Source organism: Phacochoerus africanus, chromosome 1 (assembly GCF_016906955.1).
Source record: "Phacochoerus africanus isolate WHEZ1 chromosome 1, ROS_Pafr_v1, whole genome shotgun sequence".
Classification (NCBI taxonomy): domain Eukaryota; kingdom Metazoa; phylum Chordata; class Mammalia; order Artiodactyla; family Suidae; genus Phacochoerus; species Phacochoerus africanus.
The window spans coordinates 203222350-203236769 of NC_062544.1; the positions used below are offsets into that span (position 1 = coordinate 203222350).

Sequence of the window (14420 nt, forward strand, 5' to 3'; positions counted from 1 at the left end):
TATTATTTGAGGGAAGAGTCTTCCCTCCTCATTCTTTTTCTTTCTAATTCTTTGGCTACTTTTGTCCTCTTAACTATTGCACATCAATTTAGGAATCACATTGTCACATTCCTATGAAAATAATGTATTCTTCTGGATCTTGATGAAAAAAATACATTGAATTTATAGATTAATTCAGGGAAGATTGACATCTTATGGTATTGTCTTAACATTCAGGAACATGGTTGCCTTTTAAAAAAGTCTTTTGTGCTCTTTGGTGAAGTTTTATAACTTTATGTAACACTTTTACATAAGGCTTTTGCACATTTTCTTAAATTTGTCCCTAGATACTTATACTTTTTGTTAATATCGTAAAGGAAATTTTTTGAAATGACTTTTTGTATTGGTTACTGCTGGTTTATGTTACTAAATTTTGTGCATTGTTTTATATCTAGCAACCAGGCTGAATTCTTCTTTTTTTTTTTTTTTGTCTTTTTGTCTTTCTGCCATTTCTTGGGCCGCTCCCCGCGGCATATGGAGGTTCCCAGACTAGGAGTCTAATCGGAGCTGTAGCCACTGGCCTATACCAGAGCCACAGCAACATGGGATCCAAGCCTCATCTGCAACCTACACCACAGCTCATGGCAACGCCGGATCCTTAACCCACTGAGCAAGGCCAGGGATAGAACCCGCAACCTCATGGTTCCTAGTCAGATTCGTTAACCACTGAGCCATGATGGGAACTCCCCTGAATTCTTCTTTCATTCAGATAGTTTCCAAATTTTTTATGACAATAATACTTTATGAGAATAATGGTAGTTTTTTTTTCTTTTCTATCCTTATACTTTTTTCATTTTCTTAACAGATGTCCAGGAGCTCTGGGATATTATTGAATAAAGGTGGTGATGTTAGGCATTCTCGCCTTATTCCTGATTTAAAAGGGGATGTATCTAATGTTGTATGTTAAATATGTTGTTTATTGTAGGACTTGGATAATTTTTATTAAATTATGAAAGTTCCAGTTCAGGTTAGAGTAGTTTGTAATTTTTAATTTTTGTCAAGGTTGAGAACTGCATTTTATTGACTACTTTCTAAAGGATCATTGTTTCCTCCTTTGATCTGTTAACCTGTTAATATGTTATTTGTGCCTCTCTTTTTTCTTACTCCTAAGATAGTTTTATTTTACTTCATTAGTTTTTTCCAAGACTCATGTAGGGTTTTTTGTTTGTTTGTTTGTTTGTTTGTTTGTCTTTTTGTCCTTTTAGGGCCACACTAGCGGCATATGGAGGTTCCCAGGCTAGGGGTCAAATCGGAGTTGCCACAGCAACGCCAGATCGAGCCTCGTCTTCCACCTACACCACAGCTCAGGCAACGCTGGATCCTTAACCCACTGAGCAAGGCTAGGGATCAAACCCATGCCCTCATGGATACTAGTTGGGTTCATTAACTGCTGAGCCACGATGGGAACTCCCTCATTTAGGATTTTTTTAAAACCTCTCTATTGTTTGTTTTTTCTTTGACATTCTTTTCTGTATTTATTTTCTTTTATCTTAGCTTAATTGGTATTTATTTTTTATTTAGAAAAATCTTAGTTTATTAATTTTTATTAGGATCCACAAGTTTTCATTGTTATTTTGTCCTAAATATTTTGTATATAATTATACTTTTCAATTTCTGGCATATATTATTATTTATATATATATGTTACCTTTTGTGCAATGATATACCTAATTCAGATGCATATCAACTTTTTAAATAAGCGGGGGAAAAAAATAGTCCAGTTAAAGTCCCAAATGGGCCACTCTATGACCAGAAAGTCAAATATTTGTATATTATACTATAAAGTAGCATACTACTAGAGTCTGAATTGAGTATTTATTATCATGGGGTTTTCTTCATCCTTAATAGGAAATAGGAGTTTCTGACTCCCACAAATAAGATTTATGAACAAAAAAGCTTTCTCTTTTCTTCTTTCCTAGATTTCCCAGAAATATCAGCTTCATGAAGTCACTGCTTATCTATTAGAAAAGAAAGGTGATATTCATGGTGCCTTCTTAATAATGCTAAAGGTAACATTTTACTCTATTTGCTTTGTCATGTTCCTATCTACCCTCCTATTTATCAGTTCATCTTTTTTTGAGGTATAAATGACATACAACATTGTGTAAGTTTTCATCAATCTATATTTTTTATGTTTCAGAGTTGCAGGCAATAGTACATTATCTCTAAATATTTTTATCATGCATGTCATTGATTAGAATCAATCTTAGTGGTATTTTTTTAAGTGGTATTTACATACAGGAGAAGGCACAAGTTTTAAATGTAACATTAAATGAGTTTTAACAAATGCACACACATGTGTAACCCTAGTCCCTAACAAGATAGAGAATATACCTTCACCCCAGAAAGTTCCTTCACAGTCTTTTCCCACTTCTGTCCCCCATAGAGAACAACTCTTCTGATTTTTACCCAGTGGGTTAGGTTTGCCTATTTTATTCATTCATTTTAATGGTATCATCCAATAGATACTCTTAATTTTTCTTTCATTTGGCATAATTTCTTTTTTTCAGTGTTGTACCCATGGCATATGGAGGTTCCCAGGCTAGGGGTCAAATCAGAGCTGTAGTAGCTGGCATACAGCACAGTGACAGCAGCGCCAGATCTGAGCCGCGTTGTGACCTACAGCTCATGGCAACGCTGGATCCTTAACCCACTGAGTGAGATCAGGGGTCAAACCTGTGTCATCATTGTTGCTAGTCAGAATTGTTTGCACTGAGCCACGACGGGAATTCCTGGCATAATTTTGAGACTTTTCTCTGCTATTGCAAGTGTCAGTAGTTTGTTCCTTTTATTGCTCAGTACTATTTAATTGTATGACTGTATCACAGTTTATGCATTCTCCTGTTGATGGACACTTGGGCTATTTGTAGTTTTTGGTTGTTAAGAGTAAATTGCTATAACCACTCTTGCACAAAAATGTTTTCTTTTCCTTGGAGTCAATACTAAGGAATGGAATTGGTACATCACAGGATAGGTGTAGGTTTATTTTTATAGGAAATTAGCAGACCTCTTTCCAAAGTAGTTGTAAAATTTTATGTTCTACCAATACTATCTGAGAATTTTGGTTGTCCCACATTCCTACCAACAGTTCTATCAATTTTTGAGAAAAATTTTTTCTATTCTTTTAATTGTTGTAAAATATACGTAACAAAATGTACCCTTTCAGTGGCATGAAGTATATTCACATTGCTATGTAACCATCACCATCATCCATCTCCAGAACTTTTTTACTTCCCAAACCCACTAGATAATACTCCCCATTCTTCCTACCCCCAGCACCTGACAAACCACCATTCTACTTTTAGGCTCTATGAATTTGATTACTCTAAGTACCTCTAAGTACCTGATATAAAAGGAATCAGAGTATTTGTCCTTTTGTGTCAAGCTGATTATACTTAGCATAATGTCTTCAAGATTTAGCCATGTTGTAGCACATGTCAGAATTTCATTCATTTTTAAGGTTGAATAATATTCCATTTTATGTATATAGTACATTTCATTTTTCCATTGATTCCTCAGTGGACACTTGGGTTGCTTCCACTTTTTTTTTTTTTAATTGTTATTTCCCCAACACATTTTTTTTTCCCACTGTACAGCATGGGGACCCAGTTACATATACATGTATACATACTTTTTTCTCCCATTATCATGCTCCGTCATAAGTATCTAGACATAGTTCTCAGTGCTACACAGAGAACAGTAATACACAATGTTAATCCATTCCAAAAGCAATAGTTTGCATCGGTTAACCCCAGGTTGCCAATCCATCCCACTCCCTCCCCCTCCCCCCGAGCAACCACAAGTCTTTTCTCCAAGTCCATGATTTTATTTTTTGTGGAAAGGTTCCTTTTTGCTGTGTATTAGATACCAGATATGAGTGATATCATATGGTATTTGTCTTTATCTTTCTGACTTACTTCACTCAGTATGAGAGTCTCTAACACTGCCATGAACATGGGTGTACAAATATCTTCTTAAGCCCTTGTTTTCAGTTCTTCTGGGTATACACCCAGAAATGGGATTGCTGAATTAAATAGTAATTCTGTTTTTAATTATTGAGGAACTGCCATATTGTTTTCCGTAGGAGTTATATATCATTTTACATTCTCACCAGGAATGCACCAAGGTTTCAATTTCTCCTCACCAACACTTTTTCTTTTTCTTCTTTTCTTTTTTTTTTTTTTGTCTTTTTGCCTTTTCTAGGGCCGCTTCCAGCGGCATATGGAGGTTCCCAAGCTAGGGGTCGGAGCTGTAGCTGCCAGCCTGCACCAGAGCCACAGCAATACGGGACCTGAGCCGCGTCTGGGACCTACACCACAGCTCATGGCAACGCCGGATCCTTAACCCACTGAGCAAGGCCAGGGATCGAACCTGCAACCACATGGTTCCTAGTTGTGTTCATTAACCACTGAGCCACGACGGGAACTCCAACGCTTTTCCTTGTCTGGGAACCTCCGTATGCCACAGGTGCGGCCCTAAACAGCCAAAAAGATGTAATAATAATAATAAATGGTTCATATTAGCTTGTAGGTTTTTTTCTTGCCTCATAATTGTGAACCAAGCCAGGAACAGTACTCCTCCACCTAGGATTTGTATAGGCTCTTAACCTCTTTTAATCTCTAAGTTACTCCTGCATCTCTTTTTTCCCTTGCAATTTATTAGTTGATGATACCATGAGCCTGATGTAAAGGATGAGTAAAAGCATTCCTGGCTTGGATGGGGAATGGAGAACAGGAGATCCTCGCAGGGAATAGACAGTCATTTACAAAAACATGATAATACAATGAAATAGGAACTGCTAGGAGCTGAGCCTGTAGCTCTCCTAGGGCTCAACTATCAACATATAGGTAGGTCAGGCTAGTGACAAAGGTACCAGCTTTGGAAAGATTTTGAGGGCCATGCTAAAGAATTAGGACTGATTCTGTTTTCACACAGGTTCAACTAAAAGTTTTAAACAAGGAACTGTGTGATACCATTTGTTTCATAAAGACTGACCTGCTGACTGCAGGATGATCTGTGAGGTGCAGAGGAGGAGGAGGTAAAACTGGAAGCAGAGAGCACTTGGGAGGCTCTTGTACTGATACAGGTGTCAATCAGTAGGGCTTAAGCTGGAAGTGGCAGTGCTGTTGGAGTGAAAAGAGGAGGATTTGAGAATTTACTGATCATTTGAATATGTTATGCAGTGAAAAAGAGCGAGTGGTTAATGATGATTATGATTTTTAACTTAACATTATTAGCCTATAAGGGACCTCAAGGAAAGGAGCAAATTTGAGGTAGAAGTGATAGATTAAGGTCAGCTTCAGTGTATATTAAGAAGCCTTTGGAATATCAGTTAAGGGTATCTAAGGGTCTAGCATTCAACAGAGCAGTGGATACTACAACTGCATATTTAGGAGATGTCACACTCAAGACTGTGTATGCCCTGTATTGTGGTGATAGACTCGCCATGTCCTTTTATATTCCCATTCACACTGTTTCTCATAATCCACTATGAATTTTATTCCTTTTTCCAAAGCACAGATTATTCCTAATCCTCCATTACTGTGCCTGAAGATTGTCAGTGGTGGCTAAGTGGTGGTAAAACAGAAGCAAAAGTGGGGCAGAATAAGTGATAATTAATATTTGGGTCATTACCAGTGCTACTACCTATGTTTTATGTGTGTGTGTGTATGTAATGATTCTGTATATATATATATAATGATTCTCTTCTGAATAATAGAGATCATTCTTAATAACCTTTTATTGGGGGGTTTTACATTTAAATATGTTAATTCAGACTTTGGTGGATTAGAAATAAAAGTGTTCCTTTTACCTCATAGAGACTACAAAGCAAACTTCAGGAGATAATCCATCAAGATGAAAGTAAGTTTTTTTGGGTTTTTTTTTTTTTTGGTCTTTCGAGGGCCGCATCTGCGGCATGTGGAGGTTCCCAGGCTATGGGTCGAATTAGAGCTGTAGCCGCTGGCCTGCATCACAGCCACAGCAACGCCAGATCTGAGTCTCATCTGTGACCTACACTTCAGCTCATGGCAACGCTGGATAATAAACCCAGTGAGCGAGGCCAGGGATCAAACCTGCATCCTCATGGATGCTAGTCAGATTCATTTCCACTGAGCCGCAACAGGAACTCCAAAAGTAAGTTCTTGAGTATAATTTACAACTCCTTTTTCCATGGGTCCCATCCCGTGTTTTAAAATACATTAAATGATAAATTGCATTTATTAAGTAATAATTACATTGATCTGCATAATAACATTGATCCCAATTTTAACTTGTTTTCAAGGGCTCATAACAGGAAGTAATCTAAACCATTGTGGTTCTATGATGCTGATTGTCAGTAGAAGTCATTGTACAGAAAATTAGGTACCCTTCATTGGTATTGATTAACTTTTTGGTTATATTTCTATACTTATGTTTTGGTTATTATAAATGAGGTATATAACCAATGTCTTAAAAAATTACTGTAATAATCTGAACAACAGCAAAGCAGAGCTTCTAACCAACAAGTAATAGCCAGTGTTTCTAAACTTATATAAATTTATATAATTTTAGTTCCGTCATGGCTCAGCAGTAAGGAACCAACTGGTATCCATGAGGATGTGAGTTTGATCCCTGGCCTCACTCAGTGGGTTAAGGATCTGGCATTGCTATGTGCTATGGTGCACATAGCAATGTGCACCATACTAAATTTATATAATTTTAGTACAAAGCAGTAAAATTTGACAGTTTAGAATCTTGAACGGCTTTGTCACAGATAGACATATAATTCCTATTATATTCCTTGATGCTAAAAAATTGTTTATTTTGTAAAATTGTAGTAAATAAATGTAACTAAGATTGACCATTTTAACCATTTTTAAGTGTACAATTCACTGGCAATAAGTACCTTCACACTGTTATTCAGTCCTTACCACCAACCATCTCCTAAACCTTCTGACCTTCACAAACCGAAACTCTGTACCCATTTGTTTGTTAGTCACTCCCCGTTCCTTCTTCCCCTTTCAGCCCCTGATAACCACCATGCTATTTTCTAACTCGATGAATTTGATTACTCTGTGTATCTCATGTAAGTGGAATCAAACAATATTTAACATTTTGTGTCTAGCTGGTTAAATTTAGCATAATGTCTTTAAGATTTATCCATGTTGTAGCACATGTCAGAATTTCATTTTTAAAGCTGAATAAGATTCCTTTTATGTATATGCCACACTTTATTATCCATTCGTCCATCCATGGACACTGGGGTTGCTTCCACTTTTTGACTTTTGCAAATAATGCTGCTGTGAACATGGGTGTACAAATACCTTTTTGAGTCCCTGCTTTCATTTCTTCTGGGCATATACCCAGAAGTGGGATTCCTGAATTAAATGACAATTCTATTTTTAATTTTTTGAGGAACCACTATATCCTTTTCCATAATAGCTGTGTCATTTTACATTCTTACCAACAGTGCACAAGGGTTTCAGGTTCACCATATCTTCACTAACATTTGTTATTTTCCTTTTTTCTTGATAGTTGTCATCCTAATGGGTGTGAGTAGCATCTCATTGTGATTCTGATTTGCATTTCTCTAATGATTAGTGATGTTGAGCATCTTTTCTTGTTCTTTTTTTTGTTTTGTTTTGGCCATTTATATTTCTTTGAAGAAATGTCTATTCAAACCCTTTGCCCACTTTGAAATTGGATATTTGTTTTCCTGTTACTTGATATTTTCAAAATAGCCCTCCCAAAATTCAGAGAATCGCTTGATCGGTGATTTTTATATTGCTTTGCCTTTTAACCCACTAACAAGTTTCTTGGACCCCTTACCCCACCCATCCCCCTAAACACCTTTAATCTAATTCTCTATAGATTATTTGTTTTTGGAACTTCCATAGTTTTCTTTTTCTTTTTCTTTGGTCTTTTTAGGGCCTCACCTGCACCATAGCACATAGCAATGCCAGATCCTTAACCCACTGAGTGAGGCCAGGGATCAAACTCACATCCTCATGGATACCAGTTGGTTCCTTACTGCTGAGCCATGACGGAACTCCCTCCATAAATTTTTATCAATTGACTTTTCTATATTTAACCCAACTAAACATTTAATTATTATTTTTGTATTGTCAGTATGTGTTCAGTCCATTTGATGGTGAGGTTTGTTGCATTTATAGCATTTTTCTTTTTCATTTTACTGTTAGGAGCTTAATTTTTGCAGACATCACATGAAAGATTGTGGGAAAAATAAGAAGGTTTCCCCAAAATCACCACAGTGATTTGTAGGCAATGGGTCTAGAGGAACTAGTTCCTTGAACGTCACTGAAGATAAATTTCTTAGTAATAGTTTCATAACTACTATTTACTGTTGCATTTGATTTTGACACTATGCTTAAGAATTTTTGAGGATTTGCTAATTGCACAACACTGAGCTGGTTCCTCTGGGTTATACATATATGGCTAAAATACAGTCCTCATGCAGAGAACCATAGTCCCTTTAAGGAGACAGATGTAAATAAAAACTAATAGTTCAGCTAGAATCAAATTCTGTGAAACAGGTTCAGTGAGTGGCAAAAGATTGTGGAAAGTTAGGGAACTCTTTGTAACTAATGAATCAGAGACTCTTTTGTGGAAGATGTGAACTTTGAGGTAATTATGACTGGAATGATGAATAGGAATTTGACAAGACAAAAGCAAGGCAAGGTCTTCTGGACTGAGGAAAACATGAAGTGCCTGGCTAGTTACCTTGGGGAGTAGGAAATAATCTGATGATATAAGGGCAGCAAGGGTTGGAAGATGCACCAGAATGTTGACTCTGTTTACTTAGGATCAGAGGTTTATTGACGTTCTGTTTGTAGATGTTATAAGTTTTTGATGGTTTTTAGTGGGTTTTTGATATGTTTGAACTTGTGCTTGAGAGAACTGTAGTAACGATATAAAGGGGGACGAGGAAGGCAAGATTTGGAAGTCAAAAGTTAATTTAGAGACTGCTACAGTAATGTAAACAAGGTGATGCAGAGCTCCACCATGGTAAAAGTAGTCAGTATATGAGAGCATGGAAGTAGGATTAACACAGTTAACATGAGGAGTCCCCTTGTGGCACAGCAAGTTAAGGATCCATTGTTGTCACTGCAGTGGCTCAGGTCACTGCTGTGGCTTGTATTCGGTCCCTGGCCTGGGTACTTCCACATGCTGCAGGCATGGCCAAAAAATAATAATAATAATAACATGAATGTGTGGGTGAAGGACAGGAAAGCATCAAAGATGATGTAAACTGGCTGACTTACAGGTCATGGATCTATTAACATAGTTTGGAAATATAAAGGGAGGAGCAGATTTGAAGTGAGAAAAAATGGGTCATGGGTTGGGTTTTGCATATGTAGAGTTCAAGGTGATTGCAGTACATCTGTATAGAGGTAGATGTCCTAGAGCCTGGTGAAAAGTCAACTTGCAGATTATGAAAGGAATAAGGGCTGGAGGTGTACATTTGAAAGTTATTAGCAAGGGAATAGAAGTTCAAACCACAAGAGTGCCTGAAATTATTGAAAATATGGAAAAGAAGCTTGAGATTGTATCTTGAAGGAATACCTCCATTTAAGAAAGAGGCAGAAGAAGCAATTGTAGAGCAAGAAAGATGAAAGGTAATCTCTCTGCTAACTAATCCACAAACTAATGACAGGGGAGGTTCCATAGCTAAAGCATATTAAAATACTAAGAACGATGTGCTTTCTATGTCCTATGAGTGGCAAATGTTGATAGGGAAAACTGTTGCAAAGAATTATCTGGTTTCTAATCTAAATCTCAGTATCGGGTCATATACATGATTATATAATAGAAAACTAAAAGTATGCAGAGAAAAAAGTTTATTTTTTTATAGGAGCTTTGGGATTATCAGTAATATATCCTTGAGTGATGTTAACAATTTTTTTGAATCTAGATACCAAAGATGTTCCCTCATTGAAGGATGTTGAAGAGACCATGGTAGAGACAATTGCCCTTTGCCAAAGGAATTCACATAATTTGAATCAGCAGCAAAGAGAGGTAGGAGAATGGCTACAAAGGCTTTTAAAAGTCTGTTCTGGTCTGAAACTAAGAATGAATTGCATTTCCTTGCCCTCTCAGCTAACTGGATTTTAATCACTATTTAGTGCCCCCAGGAGTAAAAGACTCCAAAAGTTATTATGAGGAGTGCCTGTCTGCTTTGTTCTCACAAAAGATTTTATATTCTTGGATTTGGCTGTGCTGCAAAACTTTGGTGTGTGAATACTGGGTGTCCTTATTCTCTTTGGGCTGAGATTTTGTGTATTCTGTGAAGTGGTACATCCATTTATCATTTCTTCCATTCCCCATGGATAAAATGAGCATGAAGAAGTGGAAGAAAAGCCTCAAGGGATACAGAGAAAGCTGGAAAAGGTCAAGAACACTAGAATATGATAGTTCTCAATCTTGGCTGCACATTAGAGTCACCTGGGGAGCCTGGAAAAATCCCAGACTGCACCCGAGATCAATTACATTAAAGTCTCTGGGGCTGAGCCCCAGTCATCCGTATGTTTGAAAGCTTCCTACATGACTCTACTGTATAGTCAAGGATGAAATCACATCTGTAACAGATTGCAGACTGCAGAAAAGGGGAATGTAAAACTGAAGGCTGTATAGTTAAGCACTGGTGCAGGTGGGAGTTACAGCAGGGAAGCAGAAACAAAGGGGGCGAGATGCAACTTGACAGTTAAATTCTGCAGTAGTTTTAAGAAGTCAGATTAACTGTATGGTACGGATAACTCCCCTGTGCCTGCCCCTCCAGGCTCTGGCCTCTGACTTGATACCACCTGTCCTCTTTCCACTATCTGGGCCTCTGAAATGGGAAGCGGGGTAAATTTCTCATGTATAGTTTGCCATATATTTTACAATGAAAGCGATAAACTTGGTATGTTTTATATTCTTATGAGATAGGTACATTCATTTCTCCTTTATGTTTTTGTGAAGGGTTTTTTTGGGGGGGGAATGGATTTTTTTGCCCACGCCCATGCACACGAAAGTTGCCATGCCAGGGATTGAACCCAAGCCACAGCAGTGACAATGCCAGATCCGTAACCCACTGCACCAAGGGTTTTTTTAAGGTCATAAATTTTGAATACCCTTTAGAATATAAATTGTATGTAACCAACACATTTACATAATAGATGTGATTTTTTTAATTTAAAAAACTTTTGTGTATAAAATGATACATACCCATTATTTTTTTAAAATCCTGTAATAGAGAAAGTTACACAGAAGGATGTTTTTAAAAATTACTCTGGGAGTTCACACTATGGCACAGTGGGTTAAGAATCTGACTGCAATGGCTTGGGTCACTGTACAGGTGGGAGGTCAATCCCTGGGCCCCGCGCAGTGGGATAAAGGATCTAGTATTGCCCAAATTCAGTCCCTGGCCTGGAAACTTCCATATGCTGCAAGTGCAGCCATAAAAATAAAAAATAAGTTACCCTTTATCCATATTATCACCCAGAAATAACCATCATTATCATTTGCTGAATATCAATCTAAATATTTTATCTTATTTTTGTTTTATTATTTTGACATAATTTTAGAAAAATTGAATCAAATAGGATTTGCTTTAAAAATATAATATATATACATATGTAAATATAGTATATGTATTATGTATATAGTATTCAATCTCATTTAGGAAGCTTATGTAAAACTGAGGAATTTCAGAATTTCAGATAAGCAGGTTTTTTCCTCTCTTTTTAGGGCCACATCCACAGCATATGGAGGTTCCCAGGCTAGGGGTCAAATTGGAGCTGTAGCCACTGGCCTACACCACAGCCACAGCAACGCTGGATCCAAGCCACATCTGTGACCTACACCATAGCTCACAGCAACACCAGATCCTTAACCCACTGAGCGAGGTCAGGGATTGAACCCATGTCCCCATGGATCCTAGTTGGGATCGTTAACTGTTGAGCCATAAAGGGAACTCCACTATGCTATCTCTTAATAAATCTCGCTAAGGTTTTAAAAAAAAATCTAAATGGAGTTCCCGTTGTGGTGCTGTGGTCAGTGAATCCAACTAGGAACCATGAGGTTGTGGGTTCGATCCCTGGCCTTGCTCAGTGGGTTAAGGATCCCAAGTTGCTGTGAGCAGTGATGTAGGTCGCAAACGGGGCTTGGATTCCTCATTACTGTGGCTGTGGCATAGGCGTAGGCTGGTGGCTACAGCTCTGATTAAACCCCTAGCCTGGGAGCCTCCATGTGCCACAGGAATGGCCCTAGAAAAGGCAAAAAGACCAAAAAAAAAAAAAAGGAAGTTTAGATGAACTCATACATACTTGCTCTGGCTTCTCTTCTCCATCCCTCTTAATTTTAGTTATGTTATTTTACCTCATTAAGGTTAACAGCACATTCTTTTCTATACCCACAATTCCCATAGTTGTTTAATCTTTACTTATATGGAATATGGGCTTTACACGATTCCTTTTGCTATGATTTTCCCATTCCTAACTTTTTATTTTCATTTGTCTTTTGGTCAACTGTCTGTATTTGGACCTGGTTATATTTTGTAGAAAAACACAAAAGGGAAAAACTGTTAAAGCTATGTTTATCCATACTTAATGCTAAGCCTTTTTTTATTTTTCAACCCTTTCATCTCCTAATATCTGTTTGATATTCTTCCTTTTTCTGTGGAAAATTTAAGGGAAAATGACAGTTATGTTTTTTATAAATAGAGCTATTTAGGCTCACATAAGCTAAAATATGTCCAGATTCACATATATTAATGGTAGAATTAGTTCTAAAATCCATGCCTCCGGAACTCTAGGGATTATTCTAATTGTATTTGAACTCTATCTCTTAATCAGAGACAGGACTAAAGCTTCCTTTGATATGGCAAAAGGGTAATCTACTTTGTATTTTTTTGGTCCAAAAAAATGTATCTAAATTGGAATCTACCTCTTCCTCTTTTAGACACACACACACACACACACACACACACACCTCTCACATCACTCTTTATACCCTCCTCACCCTCCAAACACACACACACACACACCTCTCACATCACTCTTTATACCCTCCTTGCCCTCCAAAAACTACTTTCGCTTCTTTTCTGAACAACTTTCCTAACACCAACAAAAACATATGAATATTGGTTTATATAGAAATATAATTTTTGTGAAAATGCTAAACTGATTTTATATAGTCAAGCATTAAGTTTGGGGAATTTTTTTTATTAAAGTATAATTTGATTTGCAGTGTTCTATCAATTTCTGCTATAGAGCAAAGTGATCCAGTGATACACACGTATACATTCTTCTCATATTATCTTCCATCATGTTCTATCACAATTGATTAGACATCATTCCCTGTGCTCTACAGCAGGACCTCCTTGCTTATACATTCTAAATGTAGTAATTTTGCATCTACTAACAAGTTGGAGGAATTTTTTCTCTTTTTTTTGTTTTTGTTTTTGCATTTTTTTGTTTTAGGGCCGAATGCATGGCACATGGAGGTTCCCAGGCTAGGGGTCTAATTGGAGCTACAGCTGCTGGCCTACACCACAGCCACAGCAATGTGGGATCCGAGCTACGTCTTTGACCTACACCACAGCTCACAGGAACACCGGATTCTTAACCCACGGAGCGAGTTCAGGGATTGAACCCAAGTCCTCATGGATGCTAGTCAGATTCGTTTCTGCTGAGCCAAAATGGGAACTCCCAAGTTTGGGGGCATTTTCATGGTTGTTTGCCTTGTTTCCCTTTACTTTTTGTTTTGGAGAGAGTGAAAACAAGAGCTATTGCCACAGACCCTAAACTAACTAAAAAATTTTATTTTATTTTATTTTATTTTTTGTCTTTTTGCTATTTCTTTGGGCCGCTTCCACGGCATATGGAGGTTCCCAGGCTAGGGGTCTAATCGGAGCTGTAGCCACTGGCCTACGCCAGAGCCACAGCAACGCGGGATCCGAGCCGCGTCTGCAACCTACACCACAGCTCACGGCAACGCCGGATCGTTAACCCACTGAGCAAGGGCAGGGACCGAACCCGCAATCTCATGGTTCCTAGTCGGATTCGTTAACCACTGCGCCACGACGGGAACTCCTAAAAAATTTTAAGTATCCAAAAGCTTCATGATGAATTGTCTGTAATATCTCTTTCCAGAAGTTTTTTTCAGAAGATTTCATACAATGAAGTATTTCCTTAGTGTTAGGTCACAGGGTTGTCAGTCCTTTCCCAGGTAGAATCCCTACCTTGCTTATTTACATGTCAGTCTATGTATTCTTCTACCCCAGTGTCCGGTGATTACATATAAAAAAGAATATGGGTTAGCTATGCACAGAATTCCCTGAAAAAGAAAGCTGTTTATTATATAATATGAGAAAGTAATTCAGATTTAGCTGGGTTGCTCTT

The 14420-nt window shown here is 37.7% G+C and overlaps 1 protein-coding gene across 4 annotated transcripts in view; it reads left to right on the top strand.

The window, feature by feature from the left end:
• VPS8 (VPS8 subunit of CORVET complex) overlaps positions 1-14420 on the top strand; it is a 254741-nt gene that overhangs the window by 167196 nt on the left and 73125 nt on the right. For all 4 annotated transcript variants that reach the window (XR_007135933.1, XM_047788199.1, XM_047788209.1 and 1 more), the window contains 3 exons: positions 1959-2048; positions 5859-5901; positions 9953-10056. Coding sequence is in view for 3 of the 4 variants with exons in the window: in XM_047788199.1 (XP_047644155.1) it covers positions 1959-2048; positions 5859-5901; positions 9953-10056 (237 nt within the window). In the remaining variant the exon portion in view is untranslated. The remainder of the gene's footprint in view (positions 1-1958; positions 2049-5858; positions 5902-9952; positions 10057-14420) is intronic.